The 26,890-nt window shown below is 39.2% G+C and overlaps 1 protein-coding gene across 1 annotated transcript in view; it reads left to right on the forward strand.

The window, feature by feature from the left end:
* Positions 1-26,890, forward strand: part of LOC133606772 (pyruvate carboxylase, mitochondrial-like) — an 828,781-nt gene that overhangs the window by 75,600 nt on the left and 726,291 nt on the right. Inside the window, exons 2-6 of the mRNA XM_061961089.2 lie at positions 9,191-9,327; positions 11,878-11,971; positions 13,839-13,929; positions 24,802-24,967; positions 25,054-25,199. Coding sequence (XP_061817073.1) covers positions 9,191-9,327; positions 11,878-11,971; positions 13,839-13,929; positions 24,802-24,967; positions 25,054-25,199 — 634 coding nt within the window. The remainder of the gene's footprint in view (positions 1-9,190; positions 9,328-11,877; positions 11,972-13,838; positions 13,930-24,801; positions 24,968-25,053; positions 25,200-26,890) is intronic.

The following is a 26,890-nucleotide window of genomic DNA, read 5'->3' on the forward strand; positions in this document are numbered from 1 at the left end:
TCTTTAATTTAGGTAGCCAGGGACTGCAGATGGAAACGAGCTATTTAGCTATAATCTGGCGCAGAACATATCTGAACATATCTATAATGTTTCTGTGCATTGTCCCTTCAAATAAAGACTAAACTAAACACTAAATTACCCCAATAGATGCTAGCATGTGTGAGTGTGAATGTTTGTCTGCGTTGGCCCGCGACCCCGAAAGGGACAAGCGGTAGGAAGTGGAAAGATGTTAAGGAGTATGCAGCAACTAATACTCTGGCCAGATTTTTTTTTTTTTTTAGAAAATTGAGGTCAAAGCAGAAAATAGCTAATATTTAACTTATATTTGCTCTACTGTCTGCTACTTTTTGTTGCTTTATTAGACAGGGACAGTACAATTAAACATTGCTACCCATAGGTAACCGATGTCAAAGTACATAAGACTTCTAGCCACAGGCTAATTTGCAACCCTCGTCCCTGGTTTTAGGCTTTTAAAGAATGGTGAAAAACACGTACAAAAGGATTAAGACAAGTACAAAATAAAAATACATAAAAAAATAATTGGCCCCATTTGTCCATAATACATCCAGTTCTAGTGCTCACTATTATGATTCTCCTTAAGCCACTTCTTCAGTTTTGTGGAGAAAAGATTAATGTCCGACTGTGACTTTAAAGGCCTACTGAAACCCACTACTACCGACCACGCAGTCTGATAGTTTATATATCAATGATGAAATCTTAACATTGCAACACATGCCAATACGGCCGGGTTAGTTTACTAAAGTGCAATTTTAAATTTCGCGTGACATATCCTGCTGAAAACGTCTCTGTATGATGACGTCAGCGCGTGACGTTGCGGATTGTGGAGGACATTTTGAGACAGCATGATGGCCAGCTACTAAGTCGTCTGTTTCATCGCAAAATTCCACAGTATTCTGGACATCTGTGTTGGTGAATCTTTTGCAATTTTTGTTCAATGAACAAAGGAGACAGCAAAGAAGAAAGCTGTAGGAGGGAAGCGGTGTATTGTGGCCGACTTTAGCAACACAAACACGGCCGGTGTTTCATTGTTTACATTCCCGAAAGACACGGTGCAGACACGGTACCGTGAGTACGCTTCCAAACATTTGATCGCTTGCCCGTACGTGCGTGCTGCTATGTGCATGTCACGTAAATAATTCAATGTATACAACCTGATGATTATCTTGTGTGATGACTGTATTATGATGATAGTATATATCTGTATCATGAATCAATTTAAGTGGACCCCGACTTAAACAAGTTGAAAAACTTATTCGGGTGTTACCATTTAGTGGTCAATTGTACGTAATATGTACTTCACTGTGCAACCTACTAATAAATGTCTCAAAAAGTCTCACGTACGTAACTTTGGGGACTTTGGGGAAATATATGTGCTGTATGAACTTTGGGGAGGTGAACGGTACTTTGGGCTGTGGGATTGAGTGTGCTGTGCAGGTGTTTGAGTTGTATTGGCGGCTTATATGGACGGGAGGGGGGAGGTGTTTGTTATGCGGGATTAATTTGTGGCATATTAAATATAAGCCTGGTTGTGTTGTGGCTAATAGAGTATATATATGTCTTGTGTTTATTTACTGTTTTAGTCATTCCCAGCTGAATATCAGGTCCCACCCGCCTCTCACAGCATCTTCCCTATCTGAATCACTCCCACTGCCCTCTAGTCCTTCACTCTCACTTTCCTCATCCACGAATCTTTCATCCTCGCTCAAATTAATGGGGAAATCGTCGCTTTCTCGGTCCGAATCGCTCTCGGTGCTGGTGGCCATGATTGTAAACAATGTGCGGATGTGAGGAGCTCCACAACTTGTGATGTCACGCTTCTCGTCTGCTACTTCCGGTAGAGGCAAGGCTTTTTTTATCAGCGACCAAAAGTTGCGAACTTTATCGTCGATGTTCTCTACTAAATCCTTTCAGCAAAAATATGGCAATATCGCGAAATGATCAAGTATGACACATAGAATGGACCTGCTATCCCCGTTTAAATAAGAAAATCGCATTTCAGTAAGCCTTTAACTCCAGTGGCAAAGAGTTCCACAGATGTGAGGCTTTCACTGAGAACGCAGACTGACCCAGAGGCGTCCGGCACCTTTTCACTCCACAGCTCGGGTCCGCACCTTCACTACTGTGTCTTTGTATTTCTTTACACATCACATCAAGGGCTAATCCATTAAGACCCTTAAAAATAGCTTTTAGATATGAAAAATTTATAAAATGATCTAAACTCATCATGTTTTATCTTTGGGTAATACAGCAGTGATGATTCTTCATTATTTTTTTGGTCAAATCTCTTCAGTGTTTGTTTATATAATGACAACCGAGGCTTCACTACACATTTCATGGCCTCTCGAGACCCAGACGAATTAAATCACTGCATGCATGTAAACTTGTGCAACCTGAACAGATACGGTCTAATCAGCCTGAAACAATTTATATTTATTTTCATGGTCTTAGTCATTTTTATCATATGGCCAACCATTTTTAGCTTAGGGTCCAAAATAACACCCAGATATTTCAATTCCTTTACCTGCTCTATTTCATTTTGATTAATGTTGACCGGGATTTTATGTAATGATTGTTTCTTCAAAGAGAAACATATTGAGACTGTTGTTATAATTTGGTTAATTTGAAGCCATGTTGATACTTCAGCTAACTGTTTGATATCTCCAACTCACCACTGTGTCTTCTTTTGTTGTGTCCATGTTCTTATGTGGCCGAGTGGCCTTTGTTTTTGGAATCAATTCTTTCTTGATTCGGCTAAAACTTTGTAGTTGTATGCCGATGATTAAACACATACAGTGTCTTGACACACCTCTTAACCAGTTAATCAGTTAGACCTTAGTCCTAACACACTGAATGGTCTGTAATGTCTAGCAAAGGAAACACAGTTGTGTCCAGCTATTAGCACTAGTGGATGGTATGCTGCTTTGGACCCCAGGGGGGCAGCAACGGACCATCAGTGTCATGTCATCTGTCGAGTCATTTATTTTATACTCCTGTACCATCACCAATGAAGCTTTTAAGAAATGTTATCGACTGCGACAGAAGCACCTACAGTCCTTTGGCACAATGTATGTTTGTGTTTTATAGGATGTGGTATTTTTTGGTACTAAATATGGCTATAAAACACCACATAGTGGGTTAGTCATTCTGTTAGGCCTGGGCCAATAATACATGTTGCTAGACAATATACTGTCCCAAATATTATTGCCAATAAACGTAATAAATAAATGTCAATGATTTGGGACTAAATTAAGCAGTAATTTATCAATTATAATAATAAATAATAGTGATGCAAAAAAAACCTTTTTTAAATGCGATAAACGTCTATTTCTTATTGGTATTTTTCTACCATTGGAAGGTCATTAACTTAAAGTTATCTTGAAAAGTAAACAAACTAAAATTGACTTAGTCTTTGTTATGTTCACTTCATTAAATATTAAATATCCTGCAGTGTAGTTTTCCCCCAGGTGGAAAAACTGTTTGTTCTTTTTTGTTGCCAAACTTTTTCCAACAGTGACGTGCGGTGAGGTTCATGGCTGGTGAGGCACTGACTTCATCACAGTCAGATTTACAAACATATGAACCCTAAAGAGTATCTTATTCACCATTTGATTGGCAGCAGTTAACGGGTTATGTTTAAAAGCTCATACCAGCATTCTTCCCTGCTTGGCACTCAGCATCAAGGGTTGGAATTGTGGGTTAAATCACCAAAAATGATTCCCGCGCGCGGCGCCGCTGCTGCCCACTGCTCCCCTCACCTCCCAGGGGGTGATCAAGGGGATGGGTCAAATGCAGAGCACAAATTTCATTACACCTAGTGTGTGTGTGACAATCATTGGTACTTTAACTTAACTTTAACTTTACACATACAAACTGTAGCACACAAAAAAGCACATTTAATTAAAAAAACGTTATTATGATCTTACCTTTACCTATAAATGAAGTCCATGCGCCGCTGTTGTGCTGGATTAATGCACCCCTGACGGGAGTGTTATATCAACTAAAGCCCTCACTTAAACTTTCCACGTGCAAGATTGAATCTATTTAAAAAAGTGTAACCGAGGGTTTATAAATGTCGCCTATACTGTATGAAACTACAAAACAACAAACACCGAGGCTCCAGTTTACACAAGGACCACTTTATTTACTTTCTTTCAAAAACCTCCGCTCCACTGTGTCATCACTTCCGCTCTTAGCGCCTTCAAAATAAGAGTTCAAGGCATATACTGTATAACAGCGCATAACAGGAAATTTAACATCACAAAGAGGAAAGCCCATAAAAATAGGTTACAAAAGTTATTTAATAAGAAGCCAAAAAGTGCACAAACAATAATGTTCGTGTTTTAGGAGTTGTGAATTAGGTACACCTGCAGTCTGCAGGTGTACCTAATGTTGTGGCCCTGCAGTCATTCACAACTCCTCCAACACGAACATTATTGTTTTTGCACTTTTTGGCTTCTTATGAAATAACCTTTTTAAATAGATTCAATCTTGCACGTGGAAAGTTTAAGTGTGGGCTTTAGTTGATATAACACTCCCGTCAGGGGTTGCATTCTACGGCGGGGGTGCAGGAGGCGGGATTACTGCGAGCCTCAGCCAGTGCGCCTTTTGCAGCCGTTTTATGATCGCTCAGCACAAGAAATACGTTACACACATACAGTTGTTGAAAAATTCAGCGATTTTAAATACAAATAATCTAAAACTGGTGAAGTTAAATGGAAAATAACTTTATAGTATAATCACTGGATACATATAACAATTTAATAAAAATGTTTTCATTTTACATTTTTTTTCTTTCCATGATGGCAGGTGAGGCCCTGCCTCTAGTGACTGCACGTCACTGTTTTCCAACAAATTGGGAATACTGGCTGGATCTAACTTTTCTCATTCGGTTTGAAGCCGAAATATTCCCACCGTGTACATTTGGCTTTGCAATCAGCTTTTTGTCTCTTAATTTTTGTTGCCTTACCGTGCTTCTCTGGGTTGCATCCTGTGTGTGTAAGCTAACGTCCTCGCCTCCACCCGAAGATACAGATAGTGGATGCTCGACCAGAGATTTCACTCAGTTCAAGTTTCTTTCACACTGTATGGAAGTGAGAGACGGAATAAACAATCACACATATACATGGCAGTATCCATGTCAGCAAAATGATTGAGTTCATACAGGTGGGATAGGCTCCAGTTTCCCCGTACCCCGAAAAGGACAAGCGGTAGAAAATTAATGGATGGAAGGCCCCATGCCTACATTGTTATAATTGTTTAAAGTGATGTTAGTGTCAGAAAAGACCATTTTTGCCTCAATATTGTTACTTTCCAGGTAGGTATGTTACGATAAACAGAATTATTGACAACCGCGGTAAAGCTCTCAACAATTAGTATTAAAGATGCTAATAAATAAATAAATGCGTTAAAATGTAATATCGGAAATGATCGGTATCGATTTTTATTTTTATTTTTATTTATTTATTTATTTTTTTATTAAATCAACATAAAAAACACAGGATACACTTACAATTAGTGCACCAACCCAAAAAACCTCCCACTCATTCACACAAAAGGGTTGTTTCTTTCTGTTATTAATATTCTGGTTCCTACATTATATATCAATATATATCAATACAGTCTGCAAGGGATACAGTCCGTAAGCACACATGATTGTGCGTGCTGCTGGTCCACTAATAGTACTAACCTTTAACAGTTAATTTGACTCATTTTCATTAATTACTAGTTTCTATCTAACTGTTTTTATATTGTTTTACTTTGTTTTTTATTCAAGAAAATGTTTTTAATTTATTTATCTTATTTTATTTTATTCATTTTTAAAATAAGTACCTTATCTTCACCATACCTGGTTGTCCAAATTAGGTATAATAATGTGTTAATTCCACGACTGTGTATATCGGTTGATATTGGTATCGGTTGATATCGGTATCAGTAATTAAAGAGTTGGGGAATATCGGATATCGGCAAAAAGCCATTATCGGACATCCCTAATTAGTATAACCGTTTCAAAATAAAATGATCGTAAAGCAATGATTGATAACGGCATATTAACTCACGGACGGACTAGCGCTAGCTTCAATGTTAACATAAATACAAGCAAGTTTAACATCTATCCCAATTAACAAACAACATATCCCAATCTAAACTTGTATAAACACATTTCTGTCTGACTAACTAAGCTTTCAATTGTGCACATTGAATCTACAAAATGTGCTCTCTTAGAACAGAGGAATCGATATACAGTTTACTCGGGGGAATATGACACAGAGGTGTTTTAGGGTGCGTTCAAAGACCGTCAGCAAAGTATAAGAAACACATCATGTGTAAAATAGTGGGCTTTCTAACAGTGGGTCTATTTATTTTAGTTATAAAAAATCTAAAGATTTTAGTGTGTTTATATGTACTTTTTGAACACGTCAATACCGCAATAATAATAACTGTGATCATTTTTGGTCACAATTAGGGATGATGTTCGAAACTGTTTCTCTCGGTTGTTCGATAAGAAAAGAACCCTTTCGATAAGAAAAGAACAGATTCCATGGACTCAAATCCCTTTTTGAGAACCGGTTCCCGTTATCGAGGCCACTATAGTAAAGAAAAAGAGTTGGTTCTTTATTCGAATCCCTGGGAACGAATCCCGTCCCACAAGAAATGCCCTGTGGGACATCACAGGAAATGACGTAGCTCAGTCATTAGACTGAGCTACGTCTATGTCACACAAGCAGCAAAAATAATGGACTGGAAAAAACGCCTCAAGGCATGGCTATTCACCGATAGTGATCACAGAGACAGGTTGTTTTTGTGTTACTGTATATATTTATTTTTCTGAAAAATCCTACTTAATATACTTTGGGTAACAACAGTAATTTTTTTTTTTTAGTGGGGTAACAGTCAATATTTATTTATTTATTTTATTTTATTTTTTTCTTATAAAAGTGAGCTTTTGTTAAACCAAATATTGTGTTTTTTTTCCCATATACAACAACCTATCTGGATTTGATAAGAGAATCGATAAGGAATCGGTTCGATAAGAGGATTCGATAATGGGCTCGAACTCGATAATTTCTTATCAAACATCATCCCTAGTCACAATAACTGATATGAACTTCTCACATCGTTACATTCCTATTTTCAGGGAAAGGTAAATCAGACTTTTGATCGGACACACCTTTCTCTTCCTCTGTTAGACTTGCTGATTGCTTACAAAACGATGCTCTTTCACTAGTAGTGGTATTTTGATCCAAAACCAGTGAAGTTGGCACGTTGTGTAAATTGTAAATAAAAACAGAATACAATGATTTGCAAATCCTTTTCAACTTATATTAAATTGAATAGACTGCAAAGACAAGATATTTAATGTTCAGACTGAGAAACTTAATTTTTTTTTGCAAATCATTAACTTAAAATTTAATGGCAGCAACACATTGCAACAAAGTTGGCACAGGGGCATTTTTACCACTGTGTTACATGGCCTTTCCTTTTAACAACACTCAGTAAACGTTTGGGAACTGAGGAGACCAATTTTTGAAGCTTTTCAGGTGGAATTATTTTCCATTCTTGCTTGATGTACAGCTTAAGCTGTTCAACAGTCTGGGGTCTCCGTTGTGGTATTTCAAAATGCGCCACATATTTTCAATGGGATACATGTCTGGACTTCTGGTAGGCCAGTCTAGTACCCGCACTCTTTTACTACGAAGCCACGCTGTTGTAACACGTGCAGAATGTGACTTGGCATTGTTTTGCTGAAATAAGCAGGGGCGTCCATGAAAAAGAATTTGCTTGGATAGCAACATATGTTGCTCTAAAACCTGTATGTACCTTTTAGCATTTATGGTGCCTTCGCATATGTGTAAGTTACCCATGCCTTGGGCACTAATACACCCCCATACCATCACAGATGCTGGCTTTTCAACTTTGCGCCTATAACAGTTCGGATGGTTCTTTTCCTCTTTGATCCGGAGGACACAGTTCCCAAAAACAATTTGAAATGTGGACTCGTCAGACCACAGAACACTTTTCCACTTTTCATCAGTCCATCTTGGATGAGCTCGGGCCCAGAGAAGGCGGCGGCGTTTCTGGGTGTTGTTGATGAATGGCTTTCGCTTTGCATTGTACAGTTTTAACTTGCACTTACAGATGTAGCGACCAACTGTAGTTACTGACAGTGGTTTTGTGGTCACGGGCATTCAATGTTACGTGCAGTGATTTCTCCAGATTCTCTGAACCTTTTGATGATATTACGGACTGTAAATGGTGAAATCCCTAAATTCCTTGCAATAGCTCTTTGAGAAATGTTGTTCTTAAACTGTTCGACAATTTGTTCACGCATTTGTTCACAAAGTGGTGACCCTCGCCCCATCCTTGTTTGTGAATGACTGAGCATTTCATGGAAGCTGCTTTTATACCCAATCATGGCACCCACCTGTTCCCAATTAGCCTGTTCACCTGTGGGATGTTCCAAATAAGTGTCTGATGAGCATTCCTCAACTTTTTTCAGTCTTTTTTGCCACTTGTGCCAGCTTTTTTGAAACATGTTGCAGGCATCAAATTCTAAATGAGCTAATATTTGCAAAAAATACATACGTTTCTCAGTTTGAACGTGAAATATCTTGTCTTTGCAGTATATTCAATTGAAAATAGGTTGAAAAGGATTTTCAAATCATTGTATAATGTTTTTATTTACGATTTACACAACGTGCCAACTTCACTGGTTTTGGGTTTTGTAATTCACCAGCACAATTAATTATCTACTTTAGTTGTAGTGTGTCAATAAGAAACAGCTCTCATAATGATGCATTACACTGTTTGTTGCAAACTACACCTACAATAATTGACGTTGTGGAATCAATACCTGCCAATTAAAAAAATATATTGTCATTCGATCTAGAATGAGATGTTGTGCCTAATGTGAGTTTCAGTTGATTATATAGATAACTGGCTATTACAGCGCTTTAATGGATGTTTTTACATTTCTGGACATTTTACTCTAACTCAATCAACTTGAAGCACATAATTAGCCTCATTGTGATCCTCTATGATTGCCGTTCATCTAGAATCGTAGATCATTCACATTTTACTTTGCTTTGTTTTAAATGGAGCTTCTGTTGCTGTATTGTACATTTAGCATATTGTTTATGCCCTAAAAACTACAATGTTTGTCATCACACAGGATGCTCAAGTACGCCGCGGTTCGAGGCGGCCTCAGCCTGCTGGCGGTGAGGAGGGCATGCCTTCTGTCCCGCACTGCCTATTTGACAACGCAGAGCGAGTATCGACCAATCAAGAAAGTGATGGTGGCGAACAGAGGTACGACTTGTCTTCCTGCCACGTCTTTGCAAGCTCATACTGTCGTCTGTAATACCGTTGAAATCCTTTTAATTGATGAGGCTTTCATGTGTATTTATAGTGAAAGATAGAATATGACTGCAATGCCTTCCAAAATCATATTTACCAATTTGCTTTGGTCTTTATTGATTTTTAAGCACACATTCTGTATGGGCGGCGACACTTTTTTTTCCTTCTTTTTACCCTCATAGAACGCCTCTAAAGACAAAAGTGCAGTCTATTACTGTTATTGCCGAAAGCCCTGTTAAGTTTTAACGCGTATTAGTGTTTTACACTTCTATGCTTGGGCATAAAATGTGCTGAATGAGTTTGGGATATTACTGGCAATCAGTTATGCTATTAAATAAGCATAGGGCTCTTTGCATTTTAATTATTGGTTCTCATGTTTTATATTATTATCCTCCCAAAACAAATGAGCCAATTAGAAATAGTCAGATTTAAATATATTTTGCCTAAGTTGGTAAAGCTCAACATCCCTTATTTTATTTTAGCTAATATTGTCATGTATTGATCTCCTGCAAATGCAAATGTGCCTGCATGCGTTCATAGATTCTTGTCAGTCCGTCCATTAAACTGCTTTAATTTGTCATTGCGATTCAGATGACTCTTGGTCCCTGCCATACACGCACATGCAAACAAATACACACGCACACACACACACACCTACACACACACACACACACCTATACAGAGTAAGACGTTTTGTCAGCGACGTGATATCCTCACCGCATTAGATGACATTCACCACACTGCAGTGCATGTGTGTGCATGCGTGTGTGTGTGTGCGTGTTCTTGTATTTTTACTCTTCTTAAGACATCAAGAAGGAAAAGTACCTTCCATATGAGGACCGGTGAACAAGTTAGGACCGAAATCATGGTCCCAATACGGAAATCCATTGCATCTAATAGAGAGCCAAATACTAGAGTCCGTGAACATTGCTCCAAAGTTAGGATTTTTTGTTGATTTAATGTGCATACAAAAGTAAACATTGACAGGTGCAAAGGCATCAATATGTAATAAAATAAGACTGCAGCTAAAGAAGGACTTCCCTATTCATCCCCGAAAAAACCCGCCAGGTGAACAGCTGATTTTACGACAACCCGTGTCCCATATGTGACCATTGGATGAACAAATACACTGCGGTACTAAGACTATAGTGGCCATTAACAGCTAAGCTTCTACAGCTGGGTTGCCCAAAGTGCGGCACAGGGGCCATCTGTGGTCTGTGACTCATTTGTCATCGGCCTTAAGCACATTACAAAAAACAAAAAATGGTGGTGAAATTTTTTTCAAATTGACTGTGTGTCAGTTTTAAAAGTGCTCCCCCTCTGGTCAACATATGAAATAACAAGTGTGTGTAAGAAATTGAAATGCGCCCCCTTTGGTCAAAATTAATAAAAAAATAAAAAAATAAATATGTATTCAATGACATGCTGTAATAAGTTGAAGTAAATAATGAAGATTAAAGAACAATTACAAACAAAATGAATAAATGAACTAAAATCAGTCTTTCTCACAATTTGTCAACTTTTTTTTGTAAAATTATTACTTTTTAATGCAAAATGGCGACATTTGTCATATAAAATTCAGATTTGTATCAAAATATTGCCATATTTTTTGTTGTTCTTGTAAAATAACATTTTTTGGGTAAAATTACGACTTTTGTCATAATTTTGCCAAGTAAAATTCCGATTAACATATTGCCAACATTTTTTATTTTTCATATAAAATTATGACTTGTCAAGTAAAATTACGATTCTTTTCATAAAATTGCCAAAATGTTAAGTTTTTTTCTTGTAAAATTGTGACTGTTGTTGAGTAAAATTCCAACTTTTATCATAATGCACAGATGTTCAGTTTTTCTTGTAAAATTGTGACTTATTGAGTAAAATTCCAACTTTTATCATAATATTGCACAGATGTTCAGTTTTTCTTTGAAAATTTTGACTGGTGTTGAGTAAAACCACGACTGTTATTATAATACTGCCAAAATTCTAAGTTTTTCTTGTGAAATTGTGACCTTTTTCTTGTGAAATCCCAACTCAATTTTCACAACAAGCATTTTTATATGTGCATAGGATGTATATATTATGAATGTTGTAAATACAAATCTTTATATATCTAGAAAGGGTGGTCCTAAAGAGGTAGGCATTTTTCAGAGGTCTCAAGAATGTAACAAATACAAGAGTGCGTGTGTGTGTGTGTGTGGTGTGATGAATAGACACACAGACTAGATCATATCAGGCCAGATTTCACTTCTTCAAGCAAAATAACTTTTACCGCTTATCTTTTAATTCTTGCATTTTCACTTCCATACAATAAAGACAATTATAAAACTAGTATCTGCTGACACATAAACACATTTGCAGGTCTTTGTGTACATGTCATTGCCATAGGGGGGTGCTATTACCCCTAACTTTGAGGACACTTGTGCAACCAGAAGCCTAAAGAAAGTCATCACAAGGTAAAGAGTCTTTGTTAAAATCAATGCAATTCTTGTCCTCGTCCAGGTGAGATTGCTATCCGTGTGTTCAGAGCGTGCACTGAGCTCGGGATTCGAACAGTGGCGGTGTACTCTGAGCAGGACACTGGACAGATGCACAGGTATGAATGTTTTGCTAGTGTAAATGTTTGGTCTTTATGACTGTGGCTATGATGATGAAAATGTGCCTCAGTCCAGTACTGGCTTCCCCATCACACTGCAGTGTTGTAACACTTTGACCTTGCGGGCTTGGAAAAAGCAGGCGCAGCTAATAAGTAGGTAGCGTAGCATCACACAACCACACAGACACTCTCCTAACATTCATGTCGGAAGTGCGGACAACAATCTGCCTACGAGTCTTTAGATGGTGAAAGTAAAACCAGATTTATGATCAATGATGTACAACACAATGTTTTGTCGTTGTGTAATTGGTCATTTGTCTGCACTTTTTCAATAACAAAAGTGAAGGTTTTTAAAATAAAAAAAATAATTTCATGTATTTTCTCTTTTAAAAAGTAAGGTTGCCCATGTTGCTATTGGGTGAACCACTTCATTAGAAATCAATCAAAGCATAAGCAGCTGTTTGTTTGCAAAAGGTCAGTGGGAAATGTAAGCCAACAGTGTCATCTTGTGGCCAAATGACACGAAGAAGCACATCGTGCCTTTTGAAAGCCCAACACAGGACAGGCCTAACCTCTCACACTATGATCTAGATCAGGGGCATACTTGCCAACCCTCCCGAATTTTCCGGGAGACTCCTGAAATTCAGTGCCTCTCCCGAAAACCTCCCGGGACAAATTTTCTCCCCCTCCAGCTCCATGCGGAACTGAGTGAGGACAGCCTTTTTTTTATGACAGGAGGACAACAGGGTGACAAGAACTAAATCATCCAGACTAGAGACACATTGTATTATTATGTTTATCTTACCTAAATATAAATATATTTATTAATTACAAAAAAAACTAAATACATTTTTACTATATTTTGCTAAAAACATCAAAATTGTGTTTTTATTTGTATTTTTTCTGACTCCTTATTACATCCAGCCATAGAAATCATACATTAAAATAAACATATGAAATTTTAAATGATCATAATAATTCATTTAAAATGACCATATTTAATTATTTTTAGATATTTATGTTAGGCCAGCAGAGAAGGCCTTGCTGGCCCTGACAGCACGCTACTGATGTAATACCAACTTTTCTTACCTACTGATACCTGCTTTTGTGTATTTGAAATCTGCATAAATCCCAAAATCAAACCATGGAGGTATTGCAGAGATATTTATACTGTATAACAATCTGCCTTCCTCCATATTTCCTCCAAACAAATCCTTTGGAATTTGTCCCAATTGTGACGTTTTTTTCCTTTGATGTCAGCGGATACCTCCATATACGGTAACGTTTTACCTGAAGAGCTTTGCGCGTGCCCGCTATTAAAGTCCAAGTTCCTTCTTTTTCTCTATCCTGTTGTTGTGGGGCAGACTAGCTCGTTCATGCACATGCAACCTCAGCTGCTGCCGTTTCTACTACAAAGTAGTGAATAGTTGTAACTTACAGTATATCTGTCAGTAGACTCCATATGGAAGCGCTAAAAACTATGACATGGCTAGGGGGGAGAAGACACAGTTGAAACGGAGGCACGTAAATAAGACCACCCATCCTGAAGAGACGGTCAGAAAGCGGATTGAAGATGGTCTGTAAAGCATAATCTATGCAACATTTTGATCAAAGAACCACCATTACATGTTATGTAGACCACAAGGAAGTGTTCTCAATTGAAAAAGAATCCAAATTTGACCTCTTTAAACTTTGCTTTGTTCTGAGTGTTCTTCACGTCTTGCCACACTGTTTCAACCAAAATGGTAGTTTTAGAAAGAATGCTGTTTCTTTCATGAAAAATGAGCTGCATGGCTGACTTTTTAGCTTGTTATATGGAGAAATAAAACACATCTCTTTGTTAAATGTATTATTTTATGCTTTGCAGACAAAAAGCAGACGAGGCATACCTCATTGGGAAAGGTTTGCCCCCTGTCGCCGCCTACCTGGATATCCCTGACATCATCAAAGTAGCCAAGGTAAAGTGTCATTGCTCATTTTACTCACAAACTCAAAACAGTTAGGATGTCCAGTATTGGCTTTTTTACCGATCTGCCGATATTGCCCAACATTTCATTTCCAATACCAATACGTAGCATTAAAGGGGAACATTATCACCAGACCTATGTAAGCGTCAATATATACCTTGATGTTGCAGAAAAAAGACCATATATTTTTTTAACTGATTTCCGAACTCTAAATGGGTGAATTATGGCAAATTAAACGCCTTTCTATTATTCGCTCTCGGAGCGATGACGTCACAACGAGAAGCAATCCGCCATTTTCTCACTTTCGTCGGTGTGTTGTCGGAGGGTGTAACAACACGAACAGGGACGGATTCAAGTTGCACCAGTGGGCCAAAGATGCTAAAGTGGCAAGAAATTGGACGAAATTTGTTCAAAATACGAGGGTGTGGGGAAAGCCGACGAAATGGTCAGTCGTTTGTTCCGCACACTTTACCGGCGAAAGCTATGCTACGACAGAGATGGCAAGAATGTGTGGATATCCTGCGACACTCAAAGCAGATGCTGACATCAACTCCAAAACTGGACAGATCAGCTTTCAGGAAAAGAGAGCGGATGAGGGTATGTCTACAGAATATATTAATTGATGAAAACTTTATTCATTACTCGCGGTTTTGCGTAAATTATTATACATAAACTGTGTTTACCAATAATTTAGTTTAAAAACATTTTTTTCAATCATTAGAGTACATTCGGGTAGTCTTTAATGCAGTATTTTGTGTCTATTTCGGTATGGTTAACCTGAGTGCTGAAATCGTGGAAAAATATATGTTCTTAGCGCGCCTGAAATGGGCTGTCTGCACTCTCAAAGTGCATGTTGTTGCCAAATGTATTTCATATGCTGTAAACCTAGTTCATAGTTGTTAGTTTCCTTTAATGCCAAACAAACACATACCAATCGTTGGTTAGAAGGCGATCGCGGAATTCGTCCTCGCTTTCTCCCGTGTCGCTGGCTGTCGTGTCGTTTTCGTCGGTTTCGCTTGCATACGGTTCAAACAGATATGGCTCAATAGCTTCAGTTTCTTCTTCAATTTCGTTTTCGCTACCTGCCTCCACACTACAACCATCCGTTTCAATAAATGCGTAATCTGTTGAATCGCTTAAGCCGCTGAAATCCGAGTCTGAATCCGAGCTAATGTCGCTATACCTTGCTGTTCTATCCGCCATGTTTGTTTGTATTGGCATCACTGTGTGACGTCACAGGAAAATGGACGGGTGTATATAACGATGGTTAAAATCAGGCACTTTGAAGCTTTTCTTAGGGATATTGCGTGATGGGTAAAATTTTGAAAAAAACTTCGAAAAATAAAATAAGCCACTGGGAACAGATTTTTAATGGTTTTAACCCTTTTGAAATTGTGATAATGTTCCCCTTTAAAGGTTGGAATTGGGGGTTGAATCACCAAAAATTATTCCCGGGCGCGGCCACCGCTGCTTCCCACTTCTCCCCTCACCTCTCGGGGGGTGATCAAGTGTGATGGGTCAAATGCAGAGATTTATTTTGCCACATCTAGTGTGTGTGCGACAATCATTGGTACTTTAACTTAACTTAATGTAGCAGCTTTTTTAGTCAGGTTGACATGTGGTGTGAAATGAACACAATATTTTACTGTCATCATGTGATGCCACTGGATACATTTAACAAATAAACACTGTTTGTGCAAAATAAGACGAACACTGCAATGTAAATTATAGAAAAAGTGCTATGTTTATTTTTAACATTTTGTCTTAACAAAATAGTCATTACAAAACCATAAGCAACCGTCGAGTAAAATAACATATCAACACGTTAAGACAGGTTGGTATTTAAATGAATTCACAAATAAGAATCTAAATAATAATGCTGATAACTACGGTGTACAATTTGTAAAGCTTTATGTGGCACACAACTTTGTATCAGAACAAAGAGTATTGAACGTATTTTCACTTTTTCATTTTCTTTCTTTCTTAATGTTTTTGTTCTGTCCAGCTACTCAGGCAAATCATATAGATGTAGATGCCCATATCGGCTGTACAAATTTACTTTACAAAAGAGTAGTGTGGGATACTTCTCTTGTTGCCTTATTTGTATTTGACTTTATTAAATGTTTTATATTATTATTTGGTGCAGCCGGGCCAGAGCAGGTGGGGATGGAAAGAGAAAAAAAGAAAGACAGCGGGGGCAATTGCGGGTACAAGAGGGGGATAAGACCAAAAGACAACAGCAAACACAACAATAACAATAACAACAGAACAACTTAACAAATAGGATATGTACAAATAAGATGTAAAAGTGATAGCAAAGATGCAGTTCCTGAAATAAATAATACAGAAATAACAATGAACTTTATTACACTACAAATGCATGAATACAAATACCAATAGAAATAGCACTATTGATAATGAATAATAACAATAACTACCTCTATTATCAACAATACAATGGTTCAAATGCAACAATACATATATGTAATGATAACTTGAAATACAAAGGAAAGCAGATAAATGGAGGGGAAGAAAGAGAAGCCAACCATATTTACCTTGTAGATTGTTATAGTAACAATAGGTTAAGCTTTGTCAGTCTGCCATGTGTTACCCGGTTACCCAAATGAGGCCAGGAAACGAACATATTTTCAATTGCAATCATTGAAATGATGAATTACTTTATTTATATTTTTTCAAAACATATTTTTTTTCTTTTCACACAGGAAGTGAACTAAATTTAAAAGTTATGGTGCGAATGAATAGGGGTCGGCTTCGCTTCTTCCTCCTCCTTTTTGGACATGTTGAATTGTGCAAATGTAACTACAATATGTGACATCAATTTGTCAAGCATGTCTGAAACAAACAAATAATACCAAACCATATCTTACCATTGGTAAGATATGGTAAGATTGGTCGTAGAAATTCCACAATCGTAAATGTTTGTCTCTTCACTGTTCACTGTTTTCTTCAGGTGTTCAATTTGATAGTTGACATGACGTGATGCAGGAGAATAACTGTCTTAGATGCTGTCAAATGTATTTTTACGTTTATTTTTTTTGATACTGGTTTCCATTTTAACTTGGCTTTGGCATTGCTAAATTTTTTTTTTTCAGAACCACTTGTGGCTTCTAATCATTACTTTGCTGCATGAATGCTGCATGTGACTCCGAGTGACTGAGGTGTGCTATTATTAGATCTGGGGGTGCACGATAATAGAAATTTGAACCAATACCAAAAACTAATACTGGACACTGCAGGTGAAGTTTCCTATATTTGTCAGGTTCAAACATCGATGACATCTGTTAAAACAGACAAGAAGCAAGGAAATAAACAGAAACAGGATTCAATTTTGCACAATTTGAGGAGAGACGCGTTGACTGTACTCCCTGTACAGTCTTCCAGCACGCTCTGGACGAAAGATTGTACGCCACCTCTTTTTATTTGGACTTTCACTATTTACATAACAGCTGTTTGTATGTAAACAGCCATTGTTTTCGGTCACATTAACACAAAAGAAAAAGATGCCTCGGGCTTGGACTGGTCCTGGATCGAGCTTGGGCAGGTCTTGGATCAAAATAGATAACCCCTCCCGTCTACACAATGGAATTTTACAAGCCTTTGGCTTGGTACAACAAAGACAGCCTCTTGTCTGTTCACTGGGAACTGAGAGAACGGAAAGTTTTTTGATAATTTACATACAATGTTTTTGACAATATTCCTGTTGCTTCTTGTAAGGGATGTATGTATAAATAAATTATGTAAACAATAATTAATTTGAACATCCTATTTGAATTAAGTGCAACCAGCACTGTAGGTTGAATTAACAAGAGGAAACCTTTTCTGCTCATTTTGTCAATATTCAACACATACGGTGTAATGCGGTTGGGAGAGTGGCCGTGCCAGCAACCTGAGGGTTCCTGGTTCAATCCCCACCTTCTACCAACCTCGTCACGTCTGTGTCCTTGAGAAAGACACTTCACCCTTGCTCCTGATAGGTCATGTTTAGAATTCGGAGGTCTCAAGGTTGGCAAGTATGCTCTAGTACAGTGGTCCCCAACCTTTTTGTAGCTGACTGGTCAACGCTTGAAAATAAATACAATCATGTGTGCTTACGGACTGTATCCCTGCAGACTGTATTGATATATATTGATATATAATGTAGGAACCGGAATATTAATAACAGAAAGAAACAACCCTTTTGTGCGAATGAGTGTAAATGGGGGAGGGTTTTTTTTTGGGTTGGTGCACTAATTGTAAGTGTATCTTGTGTTTTTTATGTTGATTTAATAAAATAAAAAAATAACAATTGTTTTTTTTTAATTAATTTATTTATTTTTTAATTTCTTGTGCGGCCCGGTACCAATCGATCCACGGACCGGTACCGGGTTGCGGCCCGGTGGTTGGGGACCACTGCTCTAGTATACTCTGGATTTAAGCTGTGTACCTTCATTGTTTTTGTAGCTGTTGTTTTGAGGCATGTTTAAAAAAAATAAAAAAATAATGCACTTTGTGAAAGTTAAAGTATAGTATTTCTCATAGTTGTAGTGGGTATTAGGATTATTTCATGGAGAGCATGTCCCAAATTCCAAGTTGTTTTGAGGCATGTTAAAAACAAAAAAAGCACTTTGTGACTTCAATAATAAATATGGCAGTGTACTTTTTTCCATAACTGGAGTTGAAGTTGTTCTCTTATTTTGGAAAACCTTGTTTTTGATTGATTGATTGAAACTTGTATCAGTAGATTGCACAGTACAGTACATATTCCGTACAATTGACCACTAAATGGTAACACCCGAATAAGTTTTTCAACTTGTTTAAGTCGGGGTCCACGTTAATCAGTTAATGGTACAGTTGCATTGTTTAATGCATCCAGCGGGGCATCACAACAAAATTAGGCATAATAATGTGTTAATTCCACGACTGTATATATATCTGTATCGGTTGATATCGGAATCGGTAATTAAGAGTTAGACAATATCGGATATGGGCAAAAAAGCCATTATCGGACATCTCTAGTTGCCACTATTAAATTTAAAATTTTGCCCATCATTCTAAATTCCTATGTAAGTCAAGAACACATGTCGACTTAAGTTCATTCTATAATTACGTTCATCCTTTTCTTTCCGTTAATTTAATTTAATACCCGACCCCTTGTCCTTAAAAAAAAAAAAAAAAAATAGCAGAAGCAATGCTATGCTCTTTGTGTCCTATTTATTTGCCACTCTATGTTACTCTCACTGCTGTGTCAGACTGGGTGTTGTTGCCAAGACTGGTTGTCTGTTAGCTTCGCTCAGGTTGTTTACAATGTTCTGGAAGGGCTTCTGGTCACATTGGGGAGTCTTTGGTGCCGAGCTCATTTCTCAAAGTGTGTGTGTCAGTGGGTGTGTGTGCATGTAGGTTTGGCTCCATAGCTCTTGGCCCGCTTCGCTTACCAACCGGACGGTCCATGATTATAGCCCTCTTTGCATCCAGGAGCAGATGGTATATTGATGTGAAGATGGCTCTATCTGTTAACCATGTGTGTGTCTCTGACCCTGTCATTATTTATGCCCTTCCACTCGCTCACATATGATTGCTACTTTGACAGCATGAGATGAATAAAATGTTTGCCGCTCGTGCATCCTTTTGTGTCATCTGACATGTAAATTGTATCAACCGAGGCATACCGCGGCACTTGAACTTCACCCTATTTTATACATTTGTACAACCTTAACAATGGAATCATAAACATTGCAATTGCTCTGCAGCCTGTGCATTGATTCGATTGTAAAAATAGCCGTTTCATTAAATTGGCTAATATATTATACATATACAGTGTGAACAGTCGGTGTTAGCCCATATTTAAATCAATAAATGTTTAGATTAAAAGCCTCTGAAACAGGGGTACCTATTACAAACCCCGTTTCCATGAGTTGGGAAATTGTGTTAGATGTAAATATAAACGGAATACAATGATTTGCAAATCATTTTCAACCCATATTCAGTTAAATATGCTACAAAGACAACATATTTGATGTTCAAACTGATAAACATTATTTTTTTTGCAAATAATCATTAACTTTAGAATTTGATGCCAGCAACACGTGACAAAGAAATTGGGAAAGGTGGCAATTAATACTAATAAAGTCGAGGAATGCTCATCAAACACTTATTTGGAACATCCCACAGGTGAACAGGTGGGTGCCATGACTGGGTATAAAAGTAGATTCCATGAAATGCTCAGTCATTCACAAACAAGGATGGGGCGAGGGTTACTACTTTGTCAACAAATGCGTGAGCAAATTGTTGAACAGTTTAAGAAAAACCTTTCTCAACCTTAGCTATTGCAAGGAATTTAGGGATTTCACCATCTACGGTACGTAATATCATCAAAGGGTTCAGAGAATCTGGAGAAATCACTGCACGTAAGCAGCTAAGCCCGTGACCTTGGATCCCTCAGGCTGTACTGCATCAACAAGCGACATCAGTGTGTAAAGGATATCACCACATGGGCTCAGGAACACTTCAGAAACCCACTGTCAGTAACTACAGTTGGTCGCTACATCTGTAAGTGCAAGTTAAAACTCTCCTATGCAAGGCGAAAACCGTTTATCAACAACACCCAGAAACACTGTAGGCTTCGCTGGGCCTGAGCTCATCTAAGATGGACTGATACAAAGTGGAAAAGTGTTCTGTGGTCTGACGAGTCCACATTTCAAATTGTTTTTGGAAACTGTGGATGTCGTGTCCTCCGGACCAAAGAGGAAAAGAACCATCTGGATTGTTATAGGCGCAAAGTTGGAAAGCCAGCATCTGTGATGGTATGGGGGCGTATTAGTGCCCAAGACATGGGTAACTTACACATCTGTGAATGCCCCATTAATGCTGAAAGGTACATACAGGTTTTGGAGCAACATATGTTGCCATCTAAGCAACGTTACCATGGACGCCCCTGCTTATTTCAGCAAGACAATGCCAAGCCACGTGTTACATCAACGTGGCTTCATAGTAAAAGAGTGCGGGTACTAGACTGGCCTGACTGTAGTCCAGACCTGAAAATGTGTGGCGCATTATGAAGCCTAAAATAGCACAACGTAGACCCCCGGACTGTTGAACAACTTAAGCTGTACATCAAGCAAGAATGGGAAAGAATTCCACCTGAGAAGCTTAAAAAATGTGTCTCCTCAGTTCCCAAACGTTTAATGAATGTTGTTAAAAGGAAAGGCCATGTAACACAGTGGTGAATATGCCCTTTCCCAACTACTTTGGCACGTGTTGCAGCCATGAAATTCTAAGTTAATTATTATTTGCAAAAAAAACCCCAAAGTTTATGAGTTGGAACATCAAATATCTTGTCTTTGTAGTGCATTCAATTGAATATGGGTTGAAAAGGATTTGCAAATCATTGTATTCTGTTTATATTTACATCTAACACAATTTCACAACTCATATGGAAACGGGGTTTGTAAGTCGATCGCGAGCTACCGGTCCATTGCGGAGGGTGTATCTGTCAATCGCCAGCCAGGCATTAAAAAAATAGACCTACCAATTAGCAATCTTCACTATGATGTCGCTTCATTGACAATCACGGCACCCGAGGATCATGTGAGACGACGCTGGCGGCTGCGAGTTCAGTATTAAGAAAAAAACAAAGGAAGGCGAGAAGTACTTTTAATTTCAACAGACTCTCGCACTGTACGTCCTGTGAAAAGCCTAAAGATCGGCCGCACAGTTCCTGTCTTCACAATAAAAGTGCCCCTCCATCGTGCTTACGCTAACAAAATAAGAGTTTCGGAAATATAGCCAACATTAGCTCGCAAGCTACGGAGTTTGCCGTCGGTGTACAGTATTTCTTGTAAAGTGTTTAAAAACGAGTATGGAAGCTGGGCAAAGAAGATACCAAAAACCAACCACTTTCATGTGGTATTGGACAGAAAGGAGGACTTTTTTTCTACACAATGTAAATTTGAAATTGTTGAAGCTATCAACACAACTGTGAATCCTGTCTAATTCCAATCAATGCAAGTCATCAGAATCAAGTAATACAACAACTTCTATTCTTGTCTTCATAAAAGAAAGGAATCTTTGTGTTAAATATGCTTGTTGTTTTTTTTGAACACCTCTAACATGTTAACAAAAAAACGACTGTTTCATAAATAAATACATATATATATGTGTGTGTGTGTGTGTGTATATATATATATATATATATATAGATATATAGATATGTATGCGTGTATATATGTACTGTGTGTACATATATGTATCATGTACATATACCGGTATGTATATATGAATGTACCGTGTATTCCGGACTATAAAGCGCACTTAAAATCTGTTTGTTTCTTCAAAACTCGACAGTGCGCTTTATAACCCGGTGCGCCTAATGTAAGGAATACGTTTGGTTGAGCTCACCTACCTCGAAGCTAATTTATTTGGTACATGGTGTAATAAGTCTGACCAGTAGATGGCAGTCAAACATATGAGATAAGTGTAGCCTGCACTATGATTGGTCTCAAGTAAACGTCAACATTTTATATGTTCCATCGAAAATATAGAACATTACACACAGCGCTCAAAAATCTATCAAAATGTTTTAGTACGACTTTGGTAAGCTATGAAGCCGCACCGCTTGATGGATTGTCGGCGCATTAAACATACGAGTATTATTATGGTGTGTGTATAAGGTAAGACATATTATCTCAGAATCAGAATCAGAATCAGCTTTATTGTCATTACGCAAGGTAACGAGATTGAGGCCATTCCATACAGTGCAATGTGTGCATGCTAGAAAAAACAAAAAACAAAAAAACAATGTGCAAATATATAAAAATATAAAAAATGTAGAAGTGCAATGAATATGGTGTGAAATGAATATATACATGAAAAAACAAAACAAAAACAGGGTGGTTGGTGGAATGGGTTATTGCACCGAAGAGAAGGCAGTTATGAGGGACAATGGGGCAGTCCGTTCAGGATGGTTATGGCCCTGGGGAAGAAGCTGTTCTTTAGCCTGTTTGTTTTGGTTTTAATGCACCTGTAGCGCTTCCCAGAGGGCAGCAGGTGGAACAGGTCAGAGCCAGGGTGGGTGCTGTCCTTGATGATGGCACTGGCTCTGTTGAGGCAGCGGGAGGTGTAGATGTCCGTCAGAGAGGGGAGAGGGCAGCCGATGATCTTCTGAGCCGTCTTGACCACTCTTTGCAGCCTCTCCCTGTCTGCTGCAGTGCAGCTGCCGTACCATACCGTAATACAGTAGGTCAGCAGGCTCTCGATGGACGAGCGGTAGAAGGTCAGCAGCAGGTCAGGCTTCAGGTTGTACTTCCCGAGGACTCTAAGGAAGTGTAGCCGCTGCTGAGCCTTCTTGATGATTGATGTGGTGTTGACTGTCCAGGAGAAGTCATTAGAGATGTGGACTCCAAGGTACCTGAAGGTGTGGACCCTCTCTACACGCTCGCCGTTGATGTAGAGGGGGGCAGGGTCGGTGCTGCTCCTCCTGAAGTCGACGATGATCTCTCTGGTCTTGCTGGTGTTGAGAGCGAGGTTGTTCTCCGAAGACCAGGCCGTCAGCTTCAGGACCTCCTCTCTGTAGGCAGCCTTGTCACCCCTGGAGATGAGCCCGACCACTGTGGTATCGTCGGCGAACTTGACGGTAAGGTTGTCACTGTGGGCCGGACTGCAGTCATGGGTGTAAAGGCAGTAGAGGAGGGGGCTCAGCACACAGCCCTGTGGGGAGCCGATGCTCAGCGTGTGGGAGGATGATAGGTGCGGGCCAAGTCTCACATTCTGGGGTCGGTCCATTAGGAAGTCCCTTATCCAGGCGTTTGTGAGAGGGGGGAGGCCAAGAGTGTCCAGTTTATTGCAGAGTCTGTCCGGGATTATTGTATTGAAGGCAGAGCTATAGTCCACAGAGAGCATCCGGACGTAGCTCTGCTGCTGCTCCAGGTGGTTCAGAGCAGAGTGGAGAGCAACAGCGATGGCGTCCTCTGTGGACCTGTTCGCCCGGTATGCGAACTGGTGGGGGTCGAAGTCTGGAGGGATATGGTCCTTGATGTGCTGGAGAACAAGTCGCTCGAAGCACTTCATGATTACCGGAGTGAGGGCCACTGGTCGGTAATCATTCAGGCTGGTGATGGGAGACTTCTTCGGCACCGGGATTATTGTAGATGACTTCAGGCAGGATGGGATGACTGCCTGAGCCAGGGAGAGGTTGAAGATCCTGGTGAGGGGGGGGAGCGAGCTGGCGTTTGTTTCACTATATTATGCAAAAGCAACTTTTTTTACGTTCTGGTACCTGCTGATCTGCATAAATCCTGAAAAATTGCTCGTGTCCGCGCCGACACCGCAGTTGATAAGCTTCTTCTTTTTCTCTATCTTCTTGTTATGGGACATTCCTTGTCTGCTGTTGCCATTTCTAATATAAAGTAGTGTAAAGTTTTTACTTATATCTGTCAGTAAACTCGCCATGAAAGCGCTAAAACATACCGGTGTAGTGAGTTAACATTATTCACCCAAGGAACTGTAGTTAGTAGAGTTCCGGTCAGACGTTTTTTCACGGGACACATTTGCGTTGTGGTTGTTTTTTCCGGATGAGGAGATGCTGCTCCGTTATTGATTTAAGTAAAGTTTGAATGTCATTAAAACAGTTAGCTCCATCTTTTGACACTTCTTCCACTCCCGTCCTTGCAAGCTACAACAAAGATGAAAAGTTTGCAGATAGAGGGTTTCGTAAATCGAAGTTCCACTCTCTATACTGTATTTAGGTGTATAATGTGTGTATATATATATATATGTAAATGATGAATACAGCAATAACATCGTATTTCTCAACTCAGCATTATTTTATTATGAGAACAAATAATAGTAAATTAATCTTTTTTTCTGTAGGACAACGACGTGGATGCCATCCACCCGGGCTATGGCTTCTTGTCAGAGCGTTCAGACTTTGCCCAAGCCTGTGAGGACGCCGGGGTGATGTTTGTTGGACCAACCCCAGAAACGGTCCGCAAGATGGGAGACAAAGTGGAAGCTCGCTCCCTTGCCATCAGCGCTGGTAGGAAATGTTTACAATAAAGTCAGGAAAATCAAATGTATTCCCTATTTTTTTTCGTAACGCAACCCATGTCTGTGTTTGTCAAGGTGTACCCGTGGTCCCGGGAACAAACTCCCCCATTTCTTGCCTGCAGGAAGCCCAGGCCTTTTCCCAGACTTATGGCTTCCCTATCATCTTTAAAGCTGCCTACGGAGGCGGCGGCCGAGGCATGAGGGTCGTTCGAGAGTACGAGGTGAGCCCCTCCAGTCCCCTGGCGACAGGCTTGCTTTTTATATTCATGACATTTCTGTTTTGTTTGGAATTGCTTGGATATTATGACTCGGTCATTTATATCCACTCACCTTACGGCTCTGAGTCTGTCGTCTAAAATTGCCTCTGGAGGCTTCCCAAGCCTGCATCGCCAGCGATAACATTTCGATCCATTTTCTTCCTACCCAGGGTGCCATTACCGGAATGCGTCATGCAACTCATCCGAATGTGTCTAACATAAGTGTTACATTTTCAATGTAAACAACATCAGTAATGTTTACAGCCTGAACAACCCTTACAAAACCAAGGTGTAAATCTCCATACATATGACTTTATAGGCAGGAATGATTGGCAGTGCCCCACTCCCCTTCCATCTGATAATGCGTCCCTAACTGCCTCCATCCACTTTCTTCTCCCAGCAATTGGTTGTTTTGCATCTTGCAAAAGTATAATTTTGTTTCAGATGTTGATGGTGCAGTGCACATTTCTGCATAGCAAAGTCAATGCAGAGTGATTCACTGTTTCCCCCCCTTCAGTGCAGGTGGCACTTAAGTGCGTTCGCTCCTCGTCACAGCACCGGTATAATGTCCTTGTGGTGCATGACTCTATCCAAAATGTGTAACTCAAATGATAAAATGACCTCCTGCAGGCCCGTAGATGCCTGCGTGCTGTCGCTGCACATTATTTCATTGTGAGCCTGGCAGCAGTTTCTTATGCTTTTTGCTGCGGGGTGTGTGCGGTCATGTTCCCCTGTGTGTTCCCGTCTCTCAAATTTAGCCTCGTCTAACTTTTTCATAGCAGACAGCAGTTTTTTGTTCAATCAAGATAGCTTGCTGTCATTTTCTTTGTATTTAGTCTTTACAATAAAGGGGAACATTATCACAATTTCAGAAGGGTTAAAACCATTAAAAATCAGTTCCCAGTGGCTTATTTTATTTTTTGAAGTTTTTTTTTCAAAATTTTACCCATCACGCAATATCCCTAAAAAAAGCTTCAAAGTGCCTGATTTTAACCATCGTTATATACACCCGTCCATTTTCCTGTGACGTCACATAGTGATGCCGATACAAACAAACATGGAGGATAGAACAGCAAGGTATAGCGACATTGGCTCGGATTCAGACTCGGATTTCAGCGGCTTAAGCGATTCAACAGATTATGCATGTATTGAAACGGATGGTTGTAGTGTGGAGGCAGGTAGCGAAAACGAAATTGAAGAAGAAACTGAAGCTATTGAGCCATATCGGTTTAAACCGTATGCAAGCAAAACCGACGAAAACGACATGACAGCCAGCGACACGGGAGAAAGCGAGGACGAATTCGGCGATCGCCTTCTAACCAACGATTGGTATGTGCTTGTTTGGCATTAAAGGAAACTAACAACTATGAACTAGGTTTACAGCATATGAAATACATTTGGCAACAACATGCACTTTGAGAGTGCAGACAGCCCATTTCAGGCGCGCTAAGAACATATATTTTTCCACGATTTCAGCACTCAGGTTAACCATACCTAAATAGACACAAAATACTGCATTACACAAGACTACCCGAATGTACTCGAATGATTGAAAAAAATAAATGTTTTTAAGCTAAATTATTGGTAAACACAGTTTATGTATAATAATTTACGTAAAACCGCGAGTAATGAATAAAGTTTTCATCAATTAATAT

This window comes from Nerophis lumbriciformis, linkage group LG05 (genome assembly GCF_033978685.3).
Source record: "Nerophis lumbriciformis linkage group LG05, RoL_Nlum_v2.1, whole genome shotgun sequence".
NCBI classification, from domain to species: Eukaryota; Metazoa; Chordata; class Actinopteri; order Syngnathiformes; family Syngnathidae; genus Nerophis; species Nerophis lumbriciformis.